The sequence below is a fragment of the Trichogramma pretiosum genome, unplaced genomic scaffold (assembly GCF_000599845.2).
Source record: "Trichogramma pretiosum strain Unisexual culture from Peru unplaced genomic scaffold, Tpre_2.0 scaffold20, whole genome shotgun sequence".
Lineage (NCBI taxonomy): Eukaryota > Metazoa > Arthropoda > Insecta > Hymenoptera > Trichogrammatidae > Trichogramma > Trichogramma pretiosum.
The window spans coordinates 991,090-1,013,729 of record NW_019641696.1 but is presented as its reverse complement, the minus strand read 5'-3'; the positions used below and the strand labels follow the sequence as shown (position 1 = coordinate 1,013,729).

Sequence of the window (22,640 nt, the reverse complement as noted above, 5' to 3'; positions counted from 1 at the left end):
AATTATCGGTTGAAAAATTATTGTTAAGCGTTTACATGAGAATATCGACTCATAAATCAAAATGTTATCGTATTGAGTGGCACTTCCTCGGACTAGTTTTCAATACTAGTGTATATTATTCCGACTGTTTCAGGGTTTTCGCATAATTGTATACCTTTGTTAACTACTCTATACTACAGCGTTAAAAAAAGGTAGTTCACGTCGGTAATATTATTGAATTTGTCCTAGTGACTGATCATGTAACCATAATTAACGTGTATAAAATAAATAAAATTCTATGATGTATGAATTGTCATTTTTGTTATGTTCCATTCACAGCATTTTTAGTCTTTTCAACCAATGAATTTCATCATGAAATACTGCTAATAAACTATTGAAACAACGTTTTTATGGCATTTTAATGTGAAATTTTTAAAGTTTTCTATTTATCGAGGAATTATAAAAATAATGATTGAACATAGAGATTGTTATTACTTAAGTAAAAAAAAAGTGTGGAGCATTAGTAATTATTCAAAAATGATCATTCGATATATATTGAAAGATTGACTTGTTTTTTGGTAATTTTCTAAACATATTCTAAATGATCAGAAATTGATAACTTATTTGTTTGAAATAATTCAAACCAGCTATCAACCACTTTGCATATGATAACACTACTTTAAGCTTCCACCAGTAGATGGCAACTCAATTTTTTCTGTAAATCTGCTAGTAGCAGAGATAAAAAATTGTATAAGACTAAACATAGATTTGAAAAATTCGGTTACTTGTTTGGCTCTATATTTTATAATTCCATAATCCAGATCTACTGGACCTGTCATATTCAAAAAACTTTTTCGTTGGCCAAAAACTAGCCATAAAGTATTGAGGATTTCTATCAGGTATACTTACTATTAAAAATATCTCTTGTCTCAGAGTTATATCGTGAATTGAAAAATGAAGAAGTAAATTATTGAATGAGTAGGAACAAGAAGGATGAAAGTAGAATTACCTTTTGAGAAATTTTTATTAAAAAAATTTGAAGCCCTGAAAAATTCAAATCCACATCGAGATCTTATTATTGATTCTCACGTAGAAATTCAGGTTGCACATTGTTTAAAATAATTCTCAGAAGCACTTTTTTTAAATTGAAGTCTCATCAGAGTAAGTAAACAAATCTATACTTTGAGTTTTGGTCTCTTTAACCACTGATGCGATTCAACCTGTACAAGAAGGTTTCAAAGTAAAATCGCAAAAATAAACTCTATGCGAATTGAACTAGTTCATAAATCGTCGGTCTAGCGCCGAAAGATATTTTCTTATCTAAATTGATGAGATAGGACTCGTACATGTTTTTGACTCTGAGATTCATAAGACATCTTATTGTGCTGGGTAGACGAAATAAACATTCATTTTTACAAAATTTACTTTTCCTATTCAGTTTATAATCTGAGTAAAATTATACTATTTCATATCTTGGTGCATTAGTACTTTATGAAAAATCACATTGTATTTGTGCTTCAAGAATTCATCAATTAATACCACATGGTTTTTTACATTCTCTAACGTCAACAAAATTAAAAACCAACAGTAGCAGCATTGATACTGCTGCTGAGACATTTTGGTAAAAATTTACAATGAAAAATATTTACTTTTACTAAACTTACGACAGTGACATAAATTTTTACTTATGTTTCACGTGCCATAAGCAGTACTAGATAGGCGTTCCATTCTACTTTTACGTATTAAAATGTACAATTTTTGAATACGAGACTCTTAAATCTTATTGTAATATCCGAATGACATTGTTTCATTAATACTGTTTTTACGTGCAACATATAGATTGCACATCGACGCGTGAACACAGTGAGTTTACACAGTTTTTACGAAGTAATAATTTTTGTTTTGAACAAATACTTCAAGGATATGTATCGTGAAAATCGAATAAAATTTTATATACACACTCGGTGGCGCACACATAGGTAATGCACTCAAAGTACATCGATGCGACCGATAAAAATTGAATCAAATTTTTTCGTTTCATTAAAATACTAGCTAACTCACGGAGAGTTACACTTAACTTGAGATTCAAAAGCTCTTGTCGCGTTTAAAATATGTACAGTAAAATTTGATTCACGCTTCGTGGTGAATTATTGCTTCAAAAGTATAACAATGAATACGAAGAAAAAACAAACTAGCATTGTATTTTTTGTCGTTCGTCTCAGTCGTTGCAGTAGCAGTACTTTCGCAAGTGAAACAGGCTGTTCTCCACGCACCTCGCTTGAGATCCGTATTTATTGATTCGGCTTATATCGGTAATCTGTAGAGCAAAAACCAAAAAAAAAACACATAATTCAAAACAGCTTCATGCGTTTCAAAGACGAACGACACTGACCTTGGTCGAGAAAATATTGTTCTCCACTCGATGAGCGATGCTGGCCTCGAACAGCCCGTTGCCCGGCGACGTTCTCACCTTCACCTGGTACAGCTCGCTCGTCACCGGCGTCTTGGCGCTCAGCTCCGCCACGAAGCCGTCCTTGTCCTGTGACTTTTTGAAGTTCAGTATGCCCTTGGTCGGTATGAGTCTCGCGGCCCACAGCACCTCGGCCAGACGCAACTTGGCGCATATGTCCCGATGCTCGTCCGTGTACGAGTTCAAAAAATCCACCAGATATCGGGACGCCTCCTTGACCGCGTCGCGCTCCACCGAGATCTCCTCCCAGGCGAGACAGGCGCACCAGTGCGGCTCGATGAAGGCGTCCGCGCAGGTCCTCTCGATCGGTATCTTGTCGAACAGACTGATGCCCCGATCGTTGAGATCGCCGTCCTTGACCCCGCGAAAGTCCAGCAGATGGCTCAGAGTCGCGTGCACGTCGAAGGGCGTCGTCAACCTCTGCGTGTTCCACACGAAATTGGCGTAAGCCTGAGGATGCGCCTGCTTGAACCAGGCCGGAAAGGTGAACGAGAAGAAGGGCAATCTCTCCTCCTGCTTGCCCTGCAGCGTGTTCCTGATCTCCGCGAATCGATGCCCGTGATCGCTCATCAGTATCAGCAGGGTGTCGTTGAGATGGCCCGCCTCCTTCAGTCCCTTCAACCAGGCGAGCAGATCGTCGTCGGCCGCGCCGATGTCGTTGTACGAGTCGTGCGACAGCTCGCCGTGAAAGCCGAACACGAACTTCGGCTGGTGCTTGTACCTGTCGAAGACGGCCCTGATGTGATTCAGCATCACGGAGTGCCGAGGTATGCCGCCCACGCAGAAGCTCTTGAAGTAGCTGAAGTAGCGCGAGGCGGCCAGATAGTAGGTGCGCATGTAGTGATCGGTGGGCTGCCGATCGAAGCCCTTGAGCCGATAGGTGAAGGTGCCGATGTGCGCCACGTCCTCCATGAAGCCGGTGCGATAGCCCGCCGCCCGATAATCCCGCCAGATCATCGGATAGACGTCGACGTAGTTGGCCCGCTCGCCCATGCGCTTGCGCGTCTCGGGCAGCTCCAGCTCGATCTTGCCCGTGAGCAGAGGTATGAGAGCCTGGGGCGTGCCGTCCCCCACGATGTTGTAGCCCTCGAGCACGAGGCCGCCGAGGCCCCGACGCAGGTAGCGCAGCGAGCGCGGCAGTTTGCGCGCGAACGTCTGGCGCGACAGCGAGTCGAAGCCGAACACGAGCACGTTGAGGGGCAGGGCGCGTTTGGGCAGCTTCGACCAGGAGATGTCGCTGGCGATGGAGTCGTCGTCGGACTCGTCGTGCACCGAGGCCAGCACGCTCATCCACTGCTTGCCGGTCTCCGTCTCGCACTTGACCTCGGCGTAGTCGCTCGCGCGCAGCACGTAGTCCGTCGTCGTCTCCTGGGTCGGGCTCAGCTCGATGTTGTTGTCGTCGATTCGAAGGATTTCTGCGGATGGGGGGGGGAGNGGGGGGGGGGGGGGGGGGATTTTTTTTTATTTATGCATCGCATAAACATCACATTTATTTCGACACATAACAACGGCGGTGCTTACCATTGATAGCGCAAGTGATCTCTCCGTAGCGACTCTTGGCCTTCTCGTCGATGTACAGTCTCGGCCCGTCCGACTTGACCCAGTCCTCGGGTGAGCACTGCAGCGCCGGCACCTCGTGAATGAACTGCATGATCTCCGGGCTCGAGATGTCCAGCCTCGGCAGTTTGCACGCCGGCGAGCCATCGCTGTTCAATACACGATACATAGAGATAATATTAAGAATAATAATGCACAAAAATGAGATATCTAGCGATTATATTTTATAAAAATAAATATGCTCGACTTTTAAAACCGGTCCGGTTCGGTGATTAAAACATATATGGCAATTTGAATTGTTGTAAAATACATAACCACTAATTGGCTTGTTTACTTTTCTATTTACGATAACGTTAGAAATAATAAGCGCACTATCTGAATGACCCGAAAACCAATATTTTGCCGTCTCAAGAAAATTTATTTTCTACTTGAAGTCTTTGCCGCTAGACGGCAAACACCTCTAAATCTGTGAAACCTGCAAGCGTCAAAGTCAAAATAATTGTATAACTCAAGGCCTATGGCCTTAATAATTTGTCTTTACAAAATTTACTTTAATGGAATATTGCCCGAGGCTCGAGTCTATACTCACCGTACGTAGCGCTGCTCGTTGTTCGAACTCTTGATCAGCTGCGACAGGCGCATACTAAAAAAAAAAAAAAAAACGCGAGAGCCACGCGTTAAATGCTTAATTTTCGTAACGTCCGCACGCATCGTGCGCAATGGAGAAACAATGGAAATTATCGCAACTCACAGCTTTTCCAGATTCGAGTCGTCCGTGCTGGTGAACGGGTCCTCGCTGCGCAGCACGTGCAGCGCGACGAGCGTGACGATAACGAGGCCGATCGCAATGATGAGCGAGCGTCGGAAGTAGCATGACGCTATTCGCATGGCTGTGCTGCTTCGTGGCCCCCCGAATGCGCTTCTCTAATTCCCTGCTCGTGTCGTGTCGTGTCCGCGAGGCACACGACAATAATGCATCATCGATAGAATTCGAGGCTTATTTTATTATTTACAGTATAGCTACGGTGTAAAATGCAGAAAATAGAGAGAGAGATATCGCATGATGCTGCTGTATATGAAAAGGCGGATGCGGTCGCAGCAGTGCGCCAGAGAGAGAGAGAGAGAGAGAGAGAGAGATTTTGCATCACTGCCGTGCTATGGAATTGATACGACTGAGATCGTATTTAATACCGAAATTCCGCCCACTTTTGTTTTGTTTCAAATCATCGCGTCGTCCTCGTTATCGGTGCGAAACCACAGGCAGACAGCACAGCAGTCGGTATATGGTTATTACACCCGGGCAAATTTATCAGAATATAAATTCGTTCTCGGCAAAGCTCTCGATATTGCATTTCGCGCGAGCTTATAACGTACATTATTATATACTCTATAGGCTCTGTACGCGCTAGCCCTTTGTTAATCGCATCGAAACGTAGCAAATGTTTTGCACAATTAATGCGTATACGCGGAGAGAAATTCGAACTATGTATATAAATTGTGCGCCAAAGTGAAATTGTAACTCGCGTACGTATGCATATGGAATTCACCGGGAGTCTAGGTAATATAATTCCACGTAAAGATAATTGTTGTTCGTAGGAAATCCGTTTCTAGCGAATACTACATATGAACTGCATGTGTGTGCGCTGCCTCGCGCTGTTCTCGAATCGCATATGTATTTTCATGCCGTGCCGATGGAGAGATATTATTTTTAGAATCACGCGAGTGCATAGGAGTTATTTTATACACTCGATAAGTATTATGATGAAGTCAAGGCAAAATCCTCACGCATTGTTTATGAAAAATAAAAAAAAAAATGATAATAATAAATCAGGATTATGATTTCATTTTCAAACGAGTTTCTTTTTATTCGCAGTCTGTCCGGTTTTCATTAAATAATTTTTTATTCATTTTCACGAGTGATTGACAAAATTTTGAATTCTAGGCGATTAAAAATGATTGTGACAAAAAAGTAATTTTAGAGCTCACCCAGAGTCGTTGACTCGCAATCTTTGTCCGCACTAAAAACTCGAGGAACTTTGATCGATTTTTATTTTACTTGCAATTTCAATTTGGTTTTTAATCTCAGATTGCTCGAGCTCCTATATACCCAATAGCCATAAAAAAAAAATCGATTATAGATCTTCGGTACTTATCTAGAGCAACTTATACGTAAGTACGAACTATACGAGTCAACGTCTTAATAAACTTAAAAGTGTTTTTGTGTCATTTTCCTTTATGAAAAGTTGTTCGTTCGCTCTGCAAAACGAGTTTGCCCAACTTTTTTTTTTCATAAGTATCGCAGCATTTAGCTTTGACGAATATATACGCGACTTTAATGAAAAAATTAATTTTTTCGTTTTTTCGTCGACTGTAATAACTCTCGGGCTCCGTTTCAATTTAATTCATTCGACGTGTAAAGCTTCGTGCGAAATTTCGAACGAAAACTTGCACGATTGCTGGTACACATAAATTAAGCGCGTATTGTAATGCAACATAAAAGCGCAATCAACGCGATGAATTTAATATCGACGGGCAAAAATTTATGTTTTTAAAATCAGATACGAGATGTACGACAAAAGTTCGATATTTACCCATTGCACTTTGATTTTAACTGCTTTGAAACTCAAACATAGCACCGTACGCGATATTATATACTTTCCTCGTTTCGATATTTATCTAGTCACACACGTGCATCGTCCCATCTCTCTCTCTCTCTCTCTCTCTCTCTCTCTCTAATATCGCTCGCAATAATTGCAGCGCTACAATTCGCGATATCCTTGGGCGAATAAAAACTACCGCTACTATACTGCTGCTTACCTCTTTCATCCGTTCCACGAGTGCGAGCGCAACAGCACCAGCTCGTTCGCACGTATATCATCCCTGCGTAAGCGATGAGTATCGTATTAAAGCCTCGAAGTCGTATTTCTTGCGTCGAGAGACAGCTAGGCCGACGTCGACATCGTCGTATCCGACAACCTCGGCAATTGCACTTTGGTCCGCGGCGGGTCTCGTGCGTGCAGCAGCAGCAAAGGAAAAAAAAAACACCAAAACGTAGGCATCCACCTGTCACTCTCTCCTATTTTCTCTCTTTATTTTTCTACCGTCCACGTAGAATAAATGAGACGTTGAAGGAGTCGCGTCGCGTGCTAAAAGCTCTCATGAAAAATTTGCGCGGCGCTATGCGTGCGCGGTGGTGTTTTGCAAGCGACTGATGCAGTCGCCGTGCGCTGCTTATATGCAGCAGCAGCAGTGCACGACGTGTGTCTTCGTTGGTATAGCTTGGGCAGTAGTAGTAGTAGTAGTAGTAGAGTAGCTCTACACGGCGCCTATGGAAGCGGCGATCGATATTTGGCGCGCACACAATCTCTCGGTGTGGGGCCTATATATACATGTATGTATGTATATACCCCCCACGTACAGTGGTGGCTGTGCACTGTATGGATGCGGAGCACTCGCGCATATATAGACGGAGAACAGACAGCATCAACGAAAGCCGCCCCGCGGGTGCGCGTAAAATTTGCACAGGCGCGCGCAAAGGTACTCTCTCTCTCTCTCTCTCTAAAGCCGGGTGAAAGAGAGAGGGTATAAGAGTATAAAATATATATATGTATATGACGGCGAGCGTCGGCAGCAACCCCACTGCACCGTGGATAGCGTCCGTATGTATTATATATATATATGTACCCGGAGGTCAAAGGTTGCGGTCCTGCGTGTTATGTCTGCGTAAAATGCCAAACCGGTGGATATACATATCTGTACGAGCGCGCGACGGTCAAATTTTATACTCCGTAAATATATACATATCCAGTTTCTCTCTTTGCAGCTATTTTCTATGTATACGATACGCGTACGTTGGACGTTGCACTAATTTTAGTCCGTTTCCTACTTGCAGCTCTCGGGGCTACTATACCGCGTAAACGGCTCTACTGCACTGCATCTTTTTTTGAGCCGCAAAATGTTCGATGCACTTTTGCCCCCCTCCCCTTTCCAATTCATTCGATATTAGTAGCACTACTATATACACAAACCCGCTCTCTTACGTACGCGCGCAAATGCGGGTATATTATATATACGTAACGCAGTTTTCCATAATCGTCGTCGTCACGCGCGCGCGTGTGCGCAAAAAGAGAGAACTTCCATATTCACCGCGAGCGCTAATAGATGCACGTACTGCGGTATACTTACTTTCAGTTGGCGCGAACGCACACACACATCAATGCGGTTCATTTATACGACGTGTCCGTGTGCAATATAAAACTGCTCACATAATGGACGCAGTTGTACGCGTACATATGCACGTTTCTTTTGAGCCGCGTATATAGTCGTATACGCGTATTGTGTATGCGCTGCGCGGTGCAGTAGTGCAGTGCAGTTGTCCCACTTCGCGCGTATCTAGTAGTGCATTCAGTCGGTTATGCCTCTGTGCGGTGTATAAGCTTTTATTATTATTATATATTTATCACGTGTGTTATGCCGTCTGCGAGAGTGGCGAGCGCGTATTTCCGTGACCAAGATTTGTTTTTTTTTTTTTTTTTTTTTTTATGCGCAACACAAAACGTTTCCTTTCGTCTCTCTTTATTACGATCGTTGTATCACTTTTTTTTGTTCGCTCTCTTTCTCTCTCGACTTTTGTTAAACTATTTATCGTCGTGTTTACATGACACTACTTATTATACGACTCGCTGCGGGGACATTATACAATTAATTAAATATTACAAGAGACTTTTCATCTCGACGCGCTCGGTATCGTCGTCGTCGTCGTTGTCTTCTTGGCCTTCAGCTTATCCCTCAGCTCCTGCAGATTCTCCACCCTGTCGTTCGGCGCGCCGAGAAATATGTTCAGCCTCTTGTAGGTGCCGCAATCGTACCACACGGGGCCGTCGTTCCAGAGCAGATCGAAGCCGCCCACCCTCGTCTCTCTGCCGGTCAACAGCCTCTCGAAGTCCAGAATGTTGAGCACGTCGTCGATCAGGTCGAACTTGAGCCGGAAATCGTGCGAGTCGGTGGCGCTCAGCGAGGGCGACGCATTGACCTCCAGCAGCCACGGCTTCAGCCGCTCGTCCAGTATCACGTCGTAGCCGTACAGCTCGAAGGAATTTTTGCCCGGTATGATGATCGACTGCACCGCCTGGAGGCTGGCCATGATGATGCCTGTGTGCGACAAACAGAGCGAAAAAGATGAAAATGACGCGCGCGATCGATCGAAAGATTAGAAGCAAAAAAAAAAAAAAAAAATCGTGTCGAGTGGTATAGCGCGGGGGTGAGAGAATATTGGAGAGGAGCATTTTTTTGGGGGCAAAATGAGTAGTAGTGGCGCAGAGTAGTGCCAGCTTTTTCAAGTTATTTTTTAATACAAAATAATTTTAATATTATGCAAGATACTTTTCTTAGTATATAGTTTACGAATCGCACGCGATACCTCTCTCGTATGGAATTATTTTATAATACAGTCATTTTTACAGTATTTTTACATAATATCTTTTTCTTTATACAATTTTTTAACAAAAGATGTATAATTATTATTAATATGTGCACATCGATCCCCTACTATACATTGCACGTCTCTCTCTCTCTTTCTCAAACACAAACTCTGCTGCTCCTCTGAGTGACCGTTTTCTCGTTGATCATGGCGTTCTTCGACCTCAGCGGCTTCTTCATCTCCTTGCACTTGATGGTGCAGTGCCAGACGTGGGTCTCGTCGTCCAGCCAGTCGTACACGTCCCTGATCCAGTACATCTGCTCGGCCTCCTTGATCATCGCGTCGTCCTTGTACCAGGTGATCACGGGCGAGCATCGGTGGGTGCAGCTCAGCACGACGCCCACGCCGTATTGGCCGCGGCACGCGCCGCTCACCACGTCCGTGTCGAAGAGGATCGAATGGGGTTCAGGATCGACGACGCTCTCGTGGTACTCGTAGCTGAGGCGGCCGTCGTCCTCCGTGGTGACGTGGAGCAGCTGCTTGCCGTCGACCTCGAGGCGCGAGATCGTGTAGCCGTAATTCAGCGGATCGAAATTGTCGATGATCTCGGGCCCCTCGCCGTGATTGTCCTCGCGCACCCTCACCAGCAGCTCGTCGATCTCCATCTCCGTGACGGACCTGTCGTTGGTGTACTTGGACGTCCTCTGGTACTCGTAGTAGATGCGCACGTTGTCCTGGAGCACGGGCCTCGTGGGCGCGCTGCATATGCGCCTGACGCTCCTCGACCTGGCCGGCGTCGCGACTATCGTCCTGTTCGGATTCTTGGCCGTCGTGAGCAGCGACAGCTTGAGCTTGTACGGGGTGGTGTTGTTGGCGCGACAGTAGCCCCAGATGTCGCATATCGAGCCGTCGGGCTTGGCGAACTCGTCGATTATCTGCGTCTCCTCGTCGCCGCTGCCTACGTGGCCGAGCTGCACGTGGTACAGCTCCTCGAGGTCGAAATTCTTCCTGCCGGTGAACTTTTTCACGGCCATCTGCTTGATGTCGAGCGCCCCGTAGATCTTGTTCTCGATAAGTTTCAGCTTCTGACAGTTGCCCAGAGGCTTCTCCATCGGCTCGTACTTGTCGTTGGGTGTGGCTCGGTTCAGCCAGCCGACGCGCAAGACTTTCGTCAAGAGTTTGGGCGTCTTCGAGGCGCTTCGGCTTTGACGGCCTCTTGTTTGTTTCTGCAAAATAGTAAGATGGGAGATTTTATTTATGACGGTACAGTAAATGTTAACGAGTAAGCGCGGAGTACTTACCGGAGTAGCGGGGCTTCCTTTTTTCGATTCGGAATTATCAACGTTGCCCTCGTCCGTGGATTGGCTCATCTCGCTCGTCACGGTGGATACACTTACGTCGAGATTGTCACTTGGAGACTTGTATTTGTCAGATATGTATCCACACCTCCTCCGAGGACTTTGAGGCGGAGACGTGGATTGGCTCATCTCGCTCGTCACGGTGGATACACTTTCGTCGAGATCGTCGCTTGGAGACTTGTATCTGTAAGATATGTATCCACACCTCCTCCGAGGCCTCCGAGACGGAGGGTATTTGTAAACTAAGGTTCCACACATCCTCCGAGGCTTCCGAGGCGGAGAATTGGGTTTGTCTTCATCAGAACTGTCATCTGATGACTCGCTTTCTTCGGTTTCGTTATCTTTATCTTTCTCGTCGTCTCCGCTTGATTTCTCCGACTCGACCGAGTCGTCGCTCGCCTCTTCCTTCTTTGCGCTCGATTTGAGCTTAAACTCGCTCGTAACTGATTCGTACACCAGACCTACTTTAGTCTCAACCATAGCCTCGGTGTGGCACTCCTCCGAACACTTCATCACCACGATGCCGTTTTCTATCTTAGGCACGCACTTGTGGTCTGCTGAATTTTGACGACACGAGCCAATTTTAGGGCGCGAGACTGACTCGGTTTTGTTATCCGAACTTTCGGATGAATTGGTGACGTTTGATTCAGTTTCGATGGCTGCAGGACTAGGAGTTGGACTGAATTTGGTCTTTTGCTCAGTTGCATCGCGAGTTGAGACGTCTTTGGGATCTTCCTCGTCTTCTTTACTGTCTTCTTCAACTGCATCTTTCTTAGCCTCGCTAGTTACTGGTTCGACGATTTCTGAAGATACTTCCATTTTTTCATCAGAAACTGCCGCTTCGTCGGTTTCGCTAATAGCTGATTGGACCGTTTCGGGTTTATCAGTTTCTGAAGATACTTCCATTTTTTCATCAGAAACTGCCGCTTCATCGGTTTCGCTAATAGCTGATTGGACCGTTTCGGGTTTTTCAGTTTCTGAAAATACTTCCATTTTGCTATCGTCGAGTTGGGCTTCATCTGATTCAAGCTTGGAGTCAGTTTTACTGCATTCAAGTTTTTCTGTCGAAATTACAGCCTCATCTGCTTCACTTACAGCTGATTGGACAGTTTCAGTTTTTTCAGCTTCCGAAGATACTACAAGTTTTTTTTCTTCAGTTACGGAGTTAGTCTTATCGCATTTTAATTCTTCTACTACAGGAACTGTATCTTTTTTAGTCAGAGAAACGTCTGACTCGATTGTTTCAGCACTTTCAGAGTTTGGCGATTCTTTCATTGGGGTTTGTAGAATAGGAACAGATTCATGTTTGACAGCGATATCCTCGCAAGTGGATTCTTTTTCGGCTTGGACGGATTCTTCATTGTCAATGTCAGTGGTTCTAGATTCTGCGACTTCTTTATTTTCCTGTTCCTGACAAGCAGTGGAATCGATAGCTTCATCTTTTGTTTTACATTCTTCTGAATTTACTATTTCTTTTTCAACTTCAGAATTGACTGTATCCTTGTCACTCTCTGAGATCGTGGTAGATTTTGAATCTACTTGAATCTGCTCATTAGTCGTCGGATCGTCTTCACTTTTTACTTGTGAATCAGTCAAATTGGTATCGATTTTCGATTCCGACTCGGTTTCAAAATTTATTTCTTTTTCTAGAGGCACATCATCATGAGTCTCATCTTTCTTAATTTCTACAATTGGAGCAGATTTATCCGCGGATTTTTCGTCGGTCACGAGCTGCTCTTGCTCGCTTTTAGCAACATCGTCAGTTTTATCGGCCAATTGGCTCTCAGATGAATCAATTGGCTTTGATTCTTCGATTTCTGGTTTACTATCTACAGCAGTGATATCCTCATCCATTTTATCATCGGACGAGTCTTCTTTTTCTTGGGCATCGTCGCTTTTCTTATCATCTCTCACTTCGTCAACTTCGCTTTTCATTTCAACATCGTGAGACTCGACCGACTTATCATCTACGCTTTTCGAATGATCATCCTCTTTGTCGGTAACGTTACCATTGCCGTTCTTGGCCTCGATAATGCAGATCTCATCCTTATCGACGCTTTTCGATTTCTTCACCGCAGGAACGTAATCATCGTCGTCACCCAGATCTACAATCATAAGTCAAATATTGTTATTAAGCTTTCAATAAACCCTCCGTTTTTCATTACTTCGCAAACTCACTGTCGAAACAATAAAATAATAAAACTCACGTATTTCCGTATGCACGTCGTACACGTCGACGCTCTGATTTATTTTGATGCGCTCGTCGCAGGGGGTCAGTATGATCCTCTTGCCCTCGGAATTTTTGAACGACAAGCCGTCGGTCTTGGGAAAACGTTCCCGCAGCGCTTTCAATGTCAAGTATCCATCCTCGTTCGGGCAAAAGTCCGCCTTCTCGTTCTGATAGATCACCTGTATTTTCATGGTCACTGCGAAAATTCGAAACACACGCGCGCGCGATCAGTAAAAGGTCACTTTTGGAAGAGAGAAAAGAAAAGAAAAGAAACGATTGTAAACAGTACACACGGTCGATTTATTACTTTATCACTCGGACGTTGCGAGACACGCGCATATTATTTACATATAACGTGCTCGAGAGAGAAAAAGATGATGGATATCTTTCGAGCGTGTACTACTAAATTATTATGGTTGAAGTTCGATTTAAACGACCGTTGCTAAACAATTCACGATTCATGACTGACATAGTGTTTTATCAACGAGAAAAAAAAGGAAGGAATAAGAAGAAAAATGTAATGAAACTTACTTGTTTGCTCGCAGGCGCGTTATATATATACGAAACGTAAACAAATCAACTGGTGTGTGGTCGCAGCTACACACGCGGCAGTAGCAGCAGCTCACGCACGACTCGAGCGAGTCAACTCGGCAGGCAGTGTACAACACGCACAGATCGCGAACTTGGTATTATCTCTCACGATGTTTCCCCTTCTAGTCGCACCGCAGATGTAAAACACATTTGTATGTGTTTATATTATTATACATATATTATATATTCGCTCTATGTAATCGCTGATTTTGAATCGACGATTAACCCACACGCAGAGGCGCGAATATATAATAATTCGTAGATGGGAGTCGACGATGATACACGAACTCACACACGCCCGGGCACGAGGTATATTTGGCTGATTCTATTCTTTCCGTTACAAGCGGCGAAAGACAATAAAAATAGAAATGAAACTTTTTTTCAAAATCGTTCGATACGAACGCACTCGGCAACGTCCGTCTGCTGCGCTGCGAGTGCAAGCCTACAATGATACAACGTATTTAATATCTTGTATCGTAACGACACTCTCTCGCAGCACCGACTTGCTATATAGTGGCATGCACAGAGGCGTGCGCGGCTCCGCACACATGTGATACACAATACAATATAATAATAATAATGCTAATGTAGCGCGCGATTGCTAAAAACGCGCCGACATGCCGCACACACGTGTATATGTATGCGGTGCAAGGTAGTGCGTGCGTGTAAATGTGTGTGTGTGTGTGTGTGTGTGCAGCAGTTCGTCTTCGGAGTGTCGTGGCGCGCTCGGCTCGGCTCGGCTCGCGCAAAAAATTCGCAGCAGGCTGCTGCAGTACCGACGCAGGCAGGTGTCTCGTGCAAAAATTCGAAATACAATCGCGCCAAGATTACCGGCGATATTGTGAATGAGCTGATCGATGACTTGCTCGCCGTGACGATCGGACAGGTACTTTTTCAGACAGCTGAGTGGCCACTTCCGGCCGAGTTTCACCTCGTTGACGCAGTCCTTGTCGCCGGCATCGTTGTTGTCGTTGTTGTTGACGGAGCTCGACGTGGTCGACGGTCGCGGTTGACGCAGCTGGATCGACATGTTGGTCAGGTGCACTCGATTGTCGTCGATGCGCTCGAGGGAGAACTGCTCGCCCGACAAACGAGCGAAACCCTCGCGGGCGAGCCAGACCTTGAGCGGCTGGAACGACGTGACCAGTACGTACAGGCGCAGGTCAAACTTGCAGCCTAGAAACAAAAAAAAAATTGAGCCGTAACGAAAAAAAAATTTCGATCCGAATGATTTTTGTTTGTCTGTATAGGACCGACCGTCGATGAGGTAAGGATCGTCGATGTACTTCTGCACGAGGTAATTCATCTGACTTGGCTGCTCCTTGCCCGGCTCGTAATCCGCGAGATCGCTGCTGGGATGAACGCACTCCTTGCCCTTCCACTCGACCAGATCGCGCAGCCGTTGAAACAGAAATATTCCTCTGCCCTTTGTAAACGAAAACAAAAAAAAAAAAAAACCATCCGATTCGCGCCCTCGTCTTATACGCTATTTTTATCGTGTATCAAATTGCAAAAAATACCTGCGATCCTTGGGACGGCTTGACGATCCAGGTGGTGCCGTGCTTCTTGCGGTGCTCCTCGATCAGCATCCTGTACTCGCTCGGCAGCTCGAACGAGATCGGCATCGCGTCGCACAGCTCGGCCTCCTTCGTCTTGCCCGCCTTGAGCAGCAGCCGCCTGTAGCGCTTGAGATTGCGATAGAGATAGTTCTTGCGGGTGAGCTCGCAGTGATTGCGAAAGTGCGAGACCCGCTGCTGGGGTCTCAGTCGCTGGGCGTCCAGCGCCTGGCGCAGGTCGCTCGTGTCGCACCACCACAGGTCCCAGCTCGAGTCTTGGCTGTCGTGTATCTATACGTATATAGTAGCCAAACGAGATTCGCTGCGACCGTAATATTCGTCTCACGCCGAGAGAAAAATTTCGCGAAAATACTTACTCTGCTCCATCCTCGCGATTGCAGGACTTTGAGCGGCGTCGACGAGTAGTCGCAGCGAAATTTGATCGTCTTCTGGTGCTGCTTATGGTGGTGGTGATTGGCGCGCTTTTTCTTGCTGCCGCTGCTGTTGCTCTTGGGCGAATCCTTGCTCATTGTTTGTTGCGTGTGTTGTTGCGCCCACCACAGGCGTACACGTTTACGACGATGAATTTATTTCACGAAGCATGCTTGCGTTGATAAATTTTCGAAAAGTCAATGTATAGGTTATACGAGCTGGGCTTGATATTTTTTTCTTTGGTACACGAGTATAACTCGTTCAAGAGCTTGTGGCGTTTGTGTCGAAATAAACAATTGCAGTCCATCGACGCGTAAAATGATTGAGTCAACATTGTATCGTAAATCACGAGTAACTATCTTTATTTCTCTTTAAAAGGGCTTGAAAAATGAAACATATACATTTTCTCGAATTATTCAGTTCTGTCTTGGCACGCCTCGCTCGTACTTTTCCCTGTAATAAGGAACGTGCTGGAATACTTCCTTCCACTCGCATAACCAAGCGCCAAACAGAGCCGTGGCTGTGGTGTAATACAGAGTCGATCCTTTCCTATCGATGGATGCATATCATATAATTCGATCGTTTTCCAAATCGTCCGACGCGTGTATGTACTCACCACACCCAGACACTGCGAAAGAATTTTCTCCTTACGAACGGTATTCTCATTATTTTTACTCGAATCGCAGAGAGGGTTATAAATATGCGTCAAGACTCGCAGTGCCGCGACACGACTGTGGTTTGTTTCACGTCGCAATCGTGGAAAATAAAAAAAATGCAACACAACAACTATTTCACATCGTCAAAATGATAAATTTTATATCTCGACATCGTACCACACTGGACTCGATTAAAAAAAAAAGAAGAAGAATCGTTATACACAACGCTAACTTATTATCATTATAAATTAAACTAAAGAAAAAAATCGACGCTAATAATGGCTAAGAACGCTCGCAATCGCAGGGCCGGTTGCGGCGCGGCTTCGGCTGCAGGCAGAACACGGTCTTTTTGTGGACGTTGATCTTGTGCCTGTAAGCCAGCCACAGGGAGGCGGCCATGACGAGCGAGACGCCGATCGTCTTCATGGCGTAGAGCTTGCGCGTGTTCCACTCCTGATTGGCCGTCCAGTTGAGGAACTCCACGACGTCCTTGGCCATCTGGGACTTGGTCGCGGGCGTGCCGTCGTCGTAGTCGACGCCGCCGTCCTGCAGCATCTGCGACACGAAAAAACACTCGAGCTTTGGTTTCGCGTTTAATTTTTTATTTTTATTTATTTTTTTTTTTCGCGTACCGACCTCCATCATTCCCAGGGCGCCACCCTCGAAGTACGGATTGAACGCCTGTCCCTCCATGAGCTCGACGCCCGCGGGCGGCTCCCGATAACCCGTCAGCAGGCCGAACACGTAATCGGGCCCGTGATGCCTGGCGTTGACCACGAAGCTCAGATCCACGGGCAGGGCCGCGTTATTGGCGAATCTCGCCGCTTCCTCGTTCTCGTAGGGCCCGGGCACCTTGTCGGACAGCTTGGCCGGTCGCATGAAGTACTCGCCCTCCTCGTTGGGTCCGTCCTTGACCTCGTACTCGCTGCACATGTCGCGCACCTCGTCCTCGGTGTAACAGACGTCGACGAGGTCCTTGAATGCGACGTACTGGAGACTGTGGCAGGCCGAGCAGACGTTCTTGTAGACCTGCCAGCCCCGGCGGACGCTCGAGTGATCGAGCGAGGCGAAGGCGCCGTTGAAGCCCCAGGGCAGTTTGGGCGGGTGGACCGAGGCATTGCCCGCTTCGACCACTGGACTATAATAAATTACGAGATTCATCGTCGTTATTTTTTTTTTTTTTTTTTTCATTCAGTCGAGAAAATTTGTTGTCGATCACCTGCCGAGTACACGAAGGACGACCGTGCCGCAGGTAGCCAAGGTTCCTGCTGCCAGGGCCAAGCCGAGGCAGACTTTTTTCAGCCTGCACCAAGTGGTACCGCTTCTGTTGCAGTTGTTGTTGTTGTTATCGTTGTTAGATCTGTCAAAGTTGTCCGAGGCTAACGTCCAAAAGCACCTTCTGCTTCTCGCTGAGTAGCACCGATCGAGGCCAATGAACTCACTGCTGCTGCTGCTGCTGGGTCCGATACGATGCTTCAATAACTGAGCCAGTAGCGGTCGTACGCTGCAAGACATGACCACCGGTATATAAATCACGGAGACTTGCTCATCGCAGGACTCGTGGTTTTTCTTTGCCGTCTGTTATTTTCATGTAGCGGGTCGACTTTTCCTACTGTTTGTTTATTTACTTGGAGTGATATGAAAGGTTATATCTCTATAATTGACTCGGAAGCGCCGCGCACGACGAAAAGTCCGCGCCAACGCGACGCGGGGACAAGAAAAGACGATCGTCGATCGCTCGATCAAATTCTAGGTACAAATACGCATAAAATGAAATAATCACCAGTAACAGTAGGTAGGTCAGTAAATCTCGAGGAAAATCGCGATACATGAACGGACGACTTGACGATGAAGGATAAAACCCTGTCAGTATTCGGTCAAGTCTTGAAGAAGTTTGAGAACCCAACGCATATACGGTAAGAACAAACAGGGGATCGTTGACTATAAATTTCTGCGAATTGGTCTTTTGAATTTCTCGGCGTTCCTTTTATTTCATCATCATCATCATAATTATTTACCCAGTGTACATGGTACATACAGTGCTCTCAAAAGTGACACCCACAAAAAGCGCGCGATTCAAATAATGTTATTTTTTCGTAGAAAAATCCTTATTATTGTTAATGGCAATCGAGACGCTTTTAATCAATAGATGGAATAACTCGATAAATAATGCACTGATAAAATAGGTTTTTTGTTCGATGCAAAAAGCTACATGTCTTATGAGTTTCGTTATCCTGTAGCTTTGTTTATTGCAAACTCATATGCAATTGAAAAAATAGCTGTATTTTGTTGTTTTTTTTTTTTTTTTTAACTATCGGATAAGGAAATGTACTCATACCAAAGTTATCTAGTCATCCCAAAGAATATCTCCCATTTTCGTTTAAACGAATTGCTTATTAGAAAAAAAAAATTATTTATCACTGGTTTGGCTAGGGACTAGGGTATACTTTAGCTGCGCATGTCTAATGCTCCGAATCTAGTGAGCGATGCTCATTGCTCAGCGTCGACTTCCTGCCTAACTTTCTCTTTCATCTTGGGAAGGCATCAAGCTTTAATATCTAATAGCAGCTGAGCAGTTCTACTCCACATGTTGCGTCGTTCAAATCGTTTTACGAATACCCAACCTATAAAAGAGGTCTCGATCATCCACACGTGTTTTTAAATTAGTGAAAAAAAATTGAAATTTGTAATTTTTAGTGTTTTTTTGGTGTTCGTGAGTGCTTATAAACATGTCCAACAACGAATCCAGTGTAAGCTATAATAATAGAAAATATTTAGAAGTGTACGGGTACTTGTCGAAAAATGTCACGTGGGAGATTCAAGAGGATCGACGGGAATTTCTTTATCAACTCGATGCCGTCATCGAAAATTGGAAAGGCCAACTTCCAAATATTCTAGACTTCTTCCGGAAAGAAGTTATTCATTGGCTTTTGCTGGAATCCACCACAGACGCAGATGAAGACGTCAGCGAGACACCAGGGGAACGATTCATAAATTTCGTGGCTCGCAGCGGCTACAAAGACGCGCCCGAAATGAATAAACACGGAAAGCCACTATTGCGTCGCACCACACTAGTCCATCGTGCGGCTCGAAATAATCGCAGTTACGCCCTAGTCTCTGATCTCTTTAAAATTTTTGACAAACTTGACGTAAATTACATAGACGAAGATGGATTAACACATCTTCACGTGGCCTGCTGGTATGGTCTCGACACCATCGTCGAAAAATTCCTTGAACTCGGGCAAGATCCCAACGGCTTTTCTCAAGACATGGGCGCGAGATATCCTTACCCGCCGCTATACCTGGCTCTATCCAGAGGCAACGAGACAGTAGCCGAATTGCTGCTGAGAAAAGGCGTCTATCTGCTTCAAGCCAGTGTGGACGGAGTAACTCCTGCGCACATGCTTGGCAAGAGAAATTACAATGATGCCTTCCTTGAGACATTTTTTGAGATTGTCGAGGAGAAACATCAGACGTTGCCGGTCAACGCCATAGACCGTGATGGCCTTTTACCGTTAGATTATGCTCTGAGGGGCAGAAACAAGAAACTGATGGAAATGCTGTTGAGAAACGGCTCGAATCCAAATTTGGGCAACAAATATAGAGATGCTCCATTGCATACCATTTGTAAGCTATGCTACAACATTGACTTTGGTGATATATTGGAGAAATTTTTTGCCATCAACGACGAACTTGGTAACACGATCCAGGTCAACGCTCAGAATATATACGGTCACACACCATTGCACTTGCTCCTGTCTGTATCGAGTAACAACAAAAAAAACAACGATCACAACTATCAGGATGACACGCCATCGCTCTTGGTTCTGCAGAATCTTAGAAAAAATGCAGTTGAACTGTTGCTGAAAAGGGGTGCCGACCCTAATGTGGCCGACAAGGAAGGATTTATCCCCCTGCATAACATTTCCATGGACTTGGTGGAGACATTCTTCAAAATCAACAAAGAGTTGAATCAAGATTTGTGCGTCAACGTCCGGAACAAATGGTACGAGACACCGTTGCATCGGGCATTACACCAAAACCTCAAAAACTTGGCCGAACTGCTGCTGAGACAGGACGCTGATCCGGATTTCTCCGACAACAAAAGGCAGACTTGTTTGCATATTATTTGCAGAAGGGACGACGACGACGAAAACATGGCAAAGATGTTATTTCAGATTTGCGACGATAAACATCGCTCGGTCAAGGTTGACGCTCAGGACAATGAGGGTCGGACACCGTTACACGAGGCATTAGACAAAGGCAACATAAAATTGGTAGAAATTTTGCTAAGAAGAGGCGCTCGCCCGAACTTAGCTGATGATAAGAAAATTACTCCTTTGCACGCAATATGCAAGAGAAAAAACGGCGACGATGGCTTGCTGAAGAGATTTTTCGAGATCAACGACGAATTAAATCAGCTGGTGGAGGTCGACGCCAAGAACGAGGAGGGCTCGACGCCGCTACACTTGGCTCTGTCCCATGGATGCAAAAAAATGAACCAATTGCTGTTGCAAAGACATGCCGATCCAAACTTGGCCAACGCAGAGGGTCATACTCCTCTGCATGTTATATGTCAGAGAGAAGACGACGATGTTGACTTGGTGAAGATGTTATTCGAGATGAGTGACAAATTGAATAAGCCGATCCAGATCGACGCCCGGGACAAATTCGGCTGCGCACCATTGCACTTGGCTTTGAATGGCGGCCACGAACAAATAGCCGAATGGCTGCTGAGAAGAGGAGCTGATATAAATTTAGCCAACGTGAAAGGATCGACACCGTTGCACATGATTAGCGCGGGAAAAATGGACTACGCTGACTTTTTGCAGACGTTTTTCGAGATCAGCGACGAGCAAAGGCGGCCGGTGAAGGTCGACGCACGCGACAACGAAGGCAAAACGCCGCTCCACCATGCTATAAGTCACCGACACAAGAAGCTGTTTGAATTACTGCTGAGAAGAGACGTCGATCCGAATGTGGCCGATAACGATGGTTCGACAGCTCTGCACACGATTTGCATGGCCGACGACGACAACGGCTGGGCGACGATGTTGTTTGAAATCAGCGAGGAAAGGAATCGACAGGTGCAGATCGATGCTCGGGGCTTGTACAACTTAACACCACTACACCTTGCACTGGTAAAAAAAGAGCTCAGGGAGGTGGCAGAATTGCTTCTGAGAAAGGGCGCCGCTACGAATTTAGTCGATTCGGAGGGCTCGACTCCTCTGCACACGGTTTGCAAGTACGCCGATGACGATGACCGCGTGAGGATGTTGATCGAGATCAGCAACGAAGAAAATAAGCCGGTCGAGGTCGACGCCCGGAATAAGTTGGGCCGGACGCCGCTACATCGGGCCCTGGTCAAAGGAAACGGTCAGGGGGTCAGGTATCTGCTGAAATTAGGCGCCGACCCCAACTTGGCAGACATGAATGGATTTTCACCGTTGCATGTCATCATCAAGCATCGTTACGACGACGATAAATTGTTGAAGCTGTTCTTCGACGCCTGCAAAGAGGTCGATCGGCCGGTGCAGGTCGATGTCCAAGACAAGAACGGCCGAACGCCTTTACAATGGGCCGTAGCGAATCTGTTCCTGAATGCGGTCGATGTACTCCTGGATCAAGGCGCCGATCTGTCCAGCTTCGTTTTTCCCAGCAAGAGCTTTTTCGTCGAGAGATTTAGATCGATAAGTGAGGTAGACGAACGTGAACGGCTTTGGCTCAAATTAGCATTAGCGTCTAAAATTTTAGCCATCGTTAAACGTCTCGAGAAAAGAGGATATGAATTTAATCGTAGCCAAGCCCTGGATATCATGAGTTTGTTCGCCGAGTACGGATTGTTTGAAAAGTCAGTGGATCTTGACAAATATTGGTATGACGACGAAGAATTTGTGAGCAAATCGAAAGAGATAATGGTGATTCCTGGCCTGTCGCTTCACGACCTTATCCGATTGAAACCGAAAGAGGCGGCAAAACAACTGAAGTATGAGAACTATGGCGCGTTAGCGCACTGGATCAAATCGTCGGATCTTTCCGAAAGCTACAGGGAGGTTTGTGCTCGACATCTGTGCGAAAAACTGTCGAGAGGATTTTTCTGGCCTTGGGCACTGGATGCGTTCTATGAAGTAAGTCGCTGTCAGCTACCGGTTCTCTGCTGTGAAATGATTATTGAAAACCTAAAGAACGAGGATTTATATAACATTTGCTTGGCAACCCTACACGGAAAAAACGGCAAAGAGTGTAGCAAAGTGCTTAAGCGCAAGGTAAAACTCAGTGCATACGCAGTGCAGGAAGTCGGTCGCGACGGCAAGCGATGCGTTACTTTATTTATACATAAATACACGAAAAAAACGGCGGAGAGTTTGGCACTGTGCTTAGGAGCACGGTAA

The 22,640-nt window shown here is 45.6% G+C and overlaps 5 protein-coding genes across 7 annotated transcripts; 1 reads left to right on the top strand and 4 right to left on the bottom strand.

Moving 5' to 3' along the window:
* Positions 1–984: 984 nt before the first annotated feature.
* LOC106656503 lies at positions 985–7,915 on the bottom strand. 3 transcript variants are annotated; one of them, XM_014377506.2, is made up of 6 exons: positions 6,824–7,915; positions 4,758–4,938; positions 4,596–4,649; positions 3,971–4,155; positions 2,372–3,864; positions 985–2,296 (listed from the first exon to the last, which is right to left on the bottom strand). In XM_014377506.2, exons 2-6 carry the CDS (start codon positions 4,892–4,894, stop codon positions 2,198–2,200), a joined length of 1,968 nt encoding a protein of 655 aa, XP_014232992.1. In that variant the 5' UTR covers positions 4,895–4,938; positions 6,824–7,915; the 3' UTR covers positions 985–2,197. The 3 variants fall into 3 exon arrangements, with proteins under 3 accessions (XP_014232992.1, XP_023317857.1, XP_023317858.1); XM_023462089.1 differs by lacking the exon at positions 4,596–4,649; XM_023462090.1 differs by lacking the exons at positions 4,596–4,649; positions 4,758–4,938.
* A 615-nt stretch (positions 7,916–8,530) lies between these two features.
* LOC106656483 (probable tubulin polyglutamylase TTLL9) lies at positions 8,531–15,690 on the bottom strand. Its single transcript, XM_014377483.2, has 5 exons — positions 15,538–15,690; positions 15,125–15,451; positions 14,862–15,030; positions 14,436–14,780; positions 8,531–9,157 (listed from the first exon to the last, which is right to left on the bottom strand). Exons 1-5 carry the CDS (start codon positions 15,688–15,690, stop codon positions 8,733–8,735), a joined length of 1,419 nt encoding a protein of 472 aa, XP_014232969.1. The 3' UTR covers positions 8,531–8,732.
* On the bottom strand, positions 9,339–14,115 carry LOC106656574 (dentin sialophosphoprotein-like). Its single transcript, XM_014377630.2, has 4 exons — positions 13,545–14,115; positions 12,991–13,209; positions 10,727–12,888; positions 9,339–10,651 (listed from the first exon to the last, which is right to left on the bottom strand). Coding segments are annotated over exons 1-4 (3,450 nt in total). The 5' UTR covers positions 13,546–14,115; the 3' UTR covers positions 9,339–9,583.
* Positions 15,691–16,530: 840 nt separating the features above from the next.
* On the bottom strand, positions 16,531–17,856 carry LOC106656484 (cytochrome c1-2, heme protein, mitochondrial-like). The gene is made up of 3 exons (XM_014377484.2): positions 17,468–17,856; positions 16,885–17,386; positions 16,531–16,803 (listed from the first exon to the last, which is right to left on the bottom strand). Exons 1-3 carry the CDS (start codon positions 17,761–17,763, stop codon positions 16,531–16,533), a joined length of 1,071 nt encoding a protein of 356 aa, XP_014232970.1. The 5' UTR covers positions 17,764–17,856.
* A 1,121-nt stretch (positions 17,857–18,977) lies between these two features.
* LOC111694334 (ankyrin-1-like) lies at positions 18,978–22,640 on the top strand. Its single transcript, XM_023462116.1, has one exon. It carries the CDS (start codon positions 18,978–18,980, stop codon positions 22,638–22,640), a length of 3,663 nt encoding a protein of 1,220 aa, XP_023317884.1.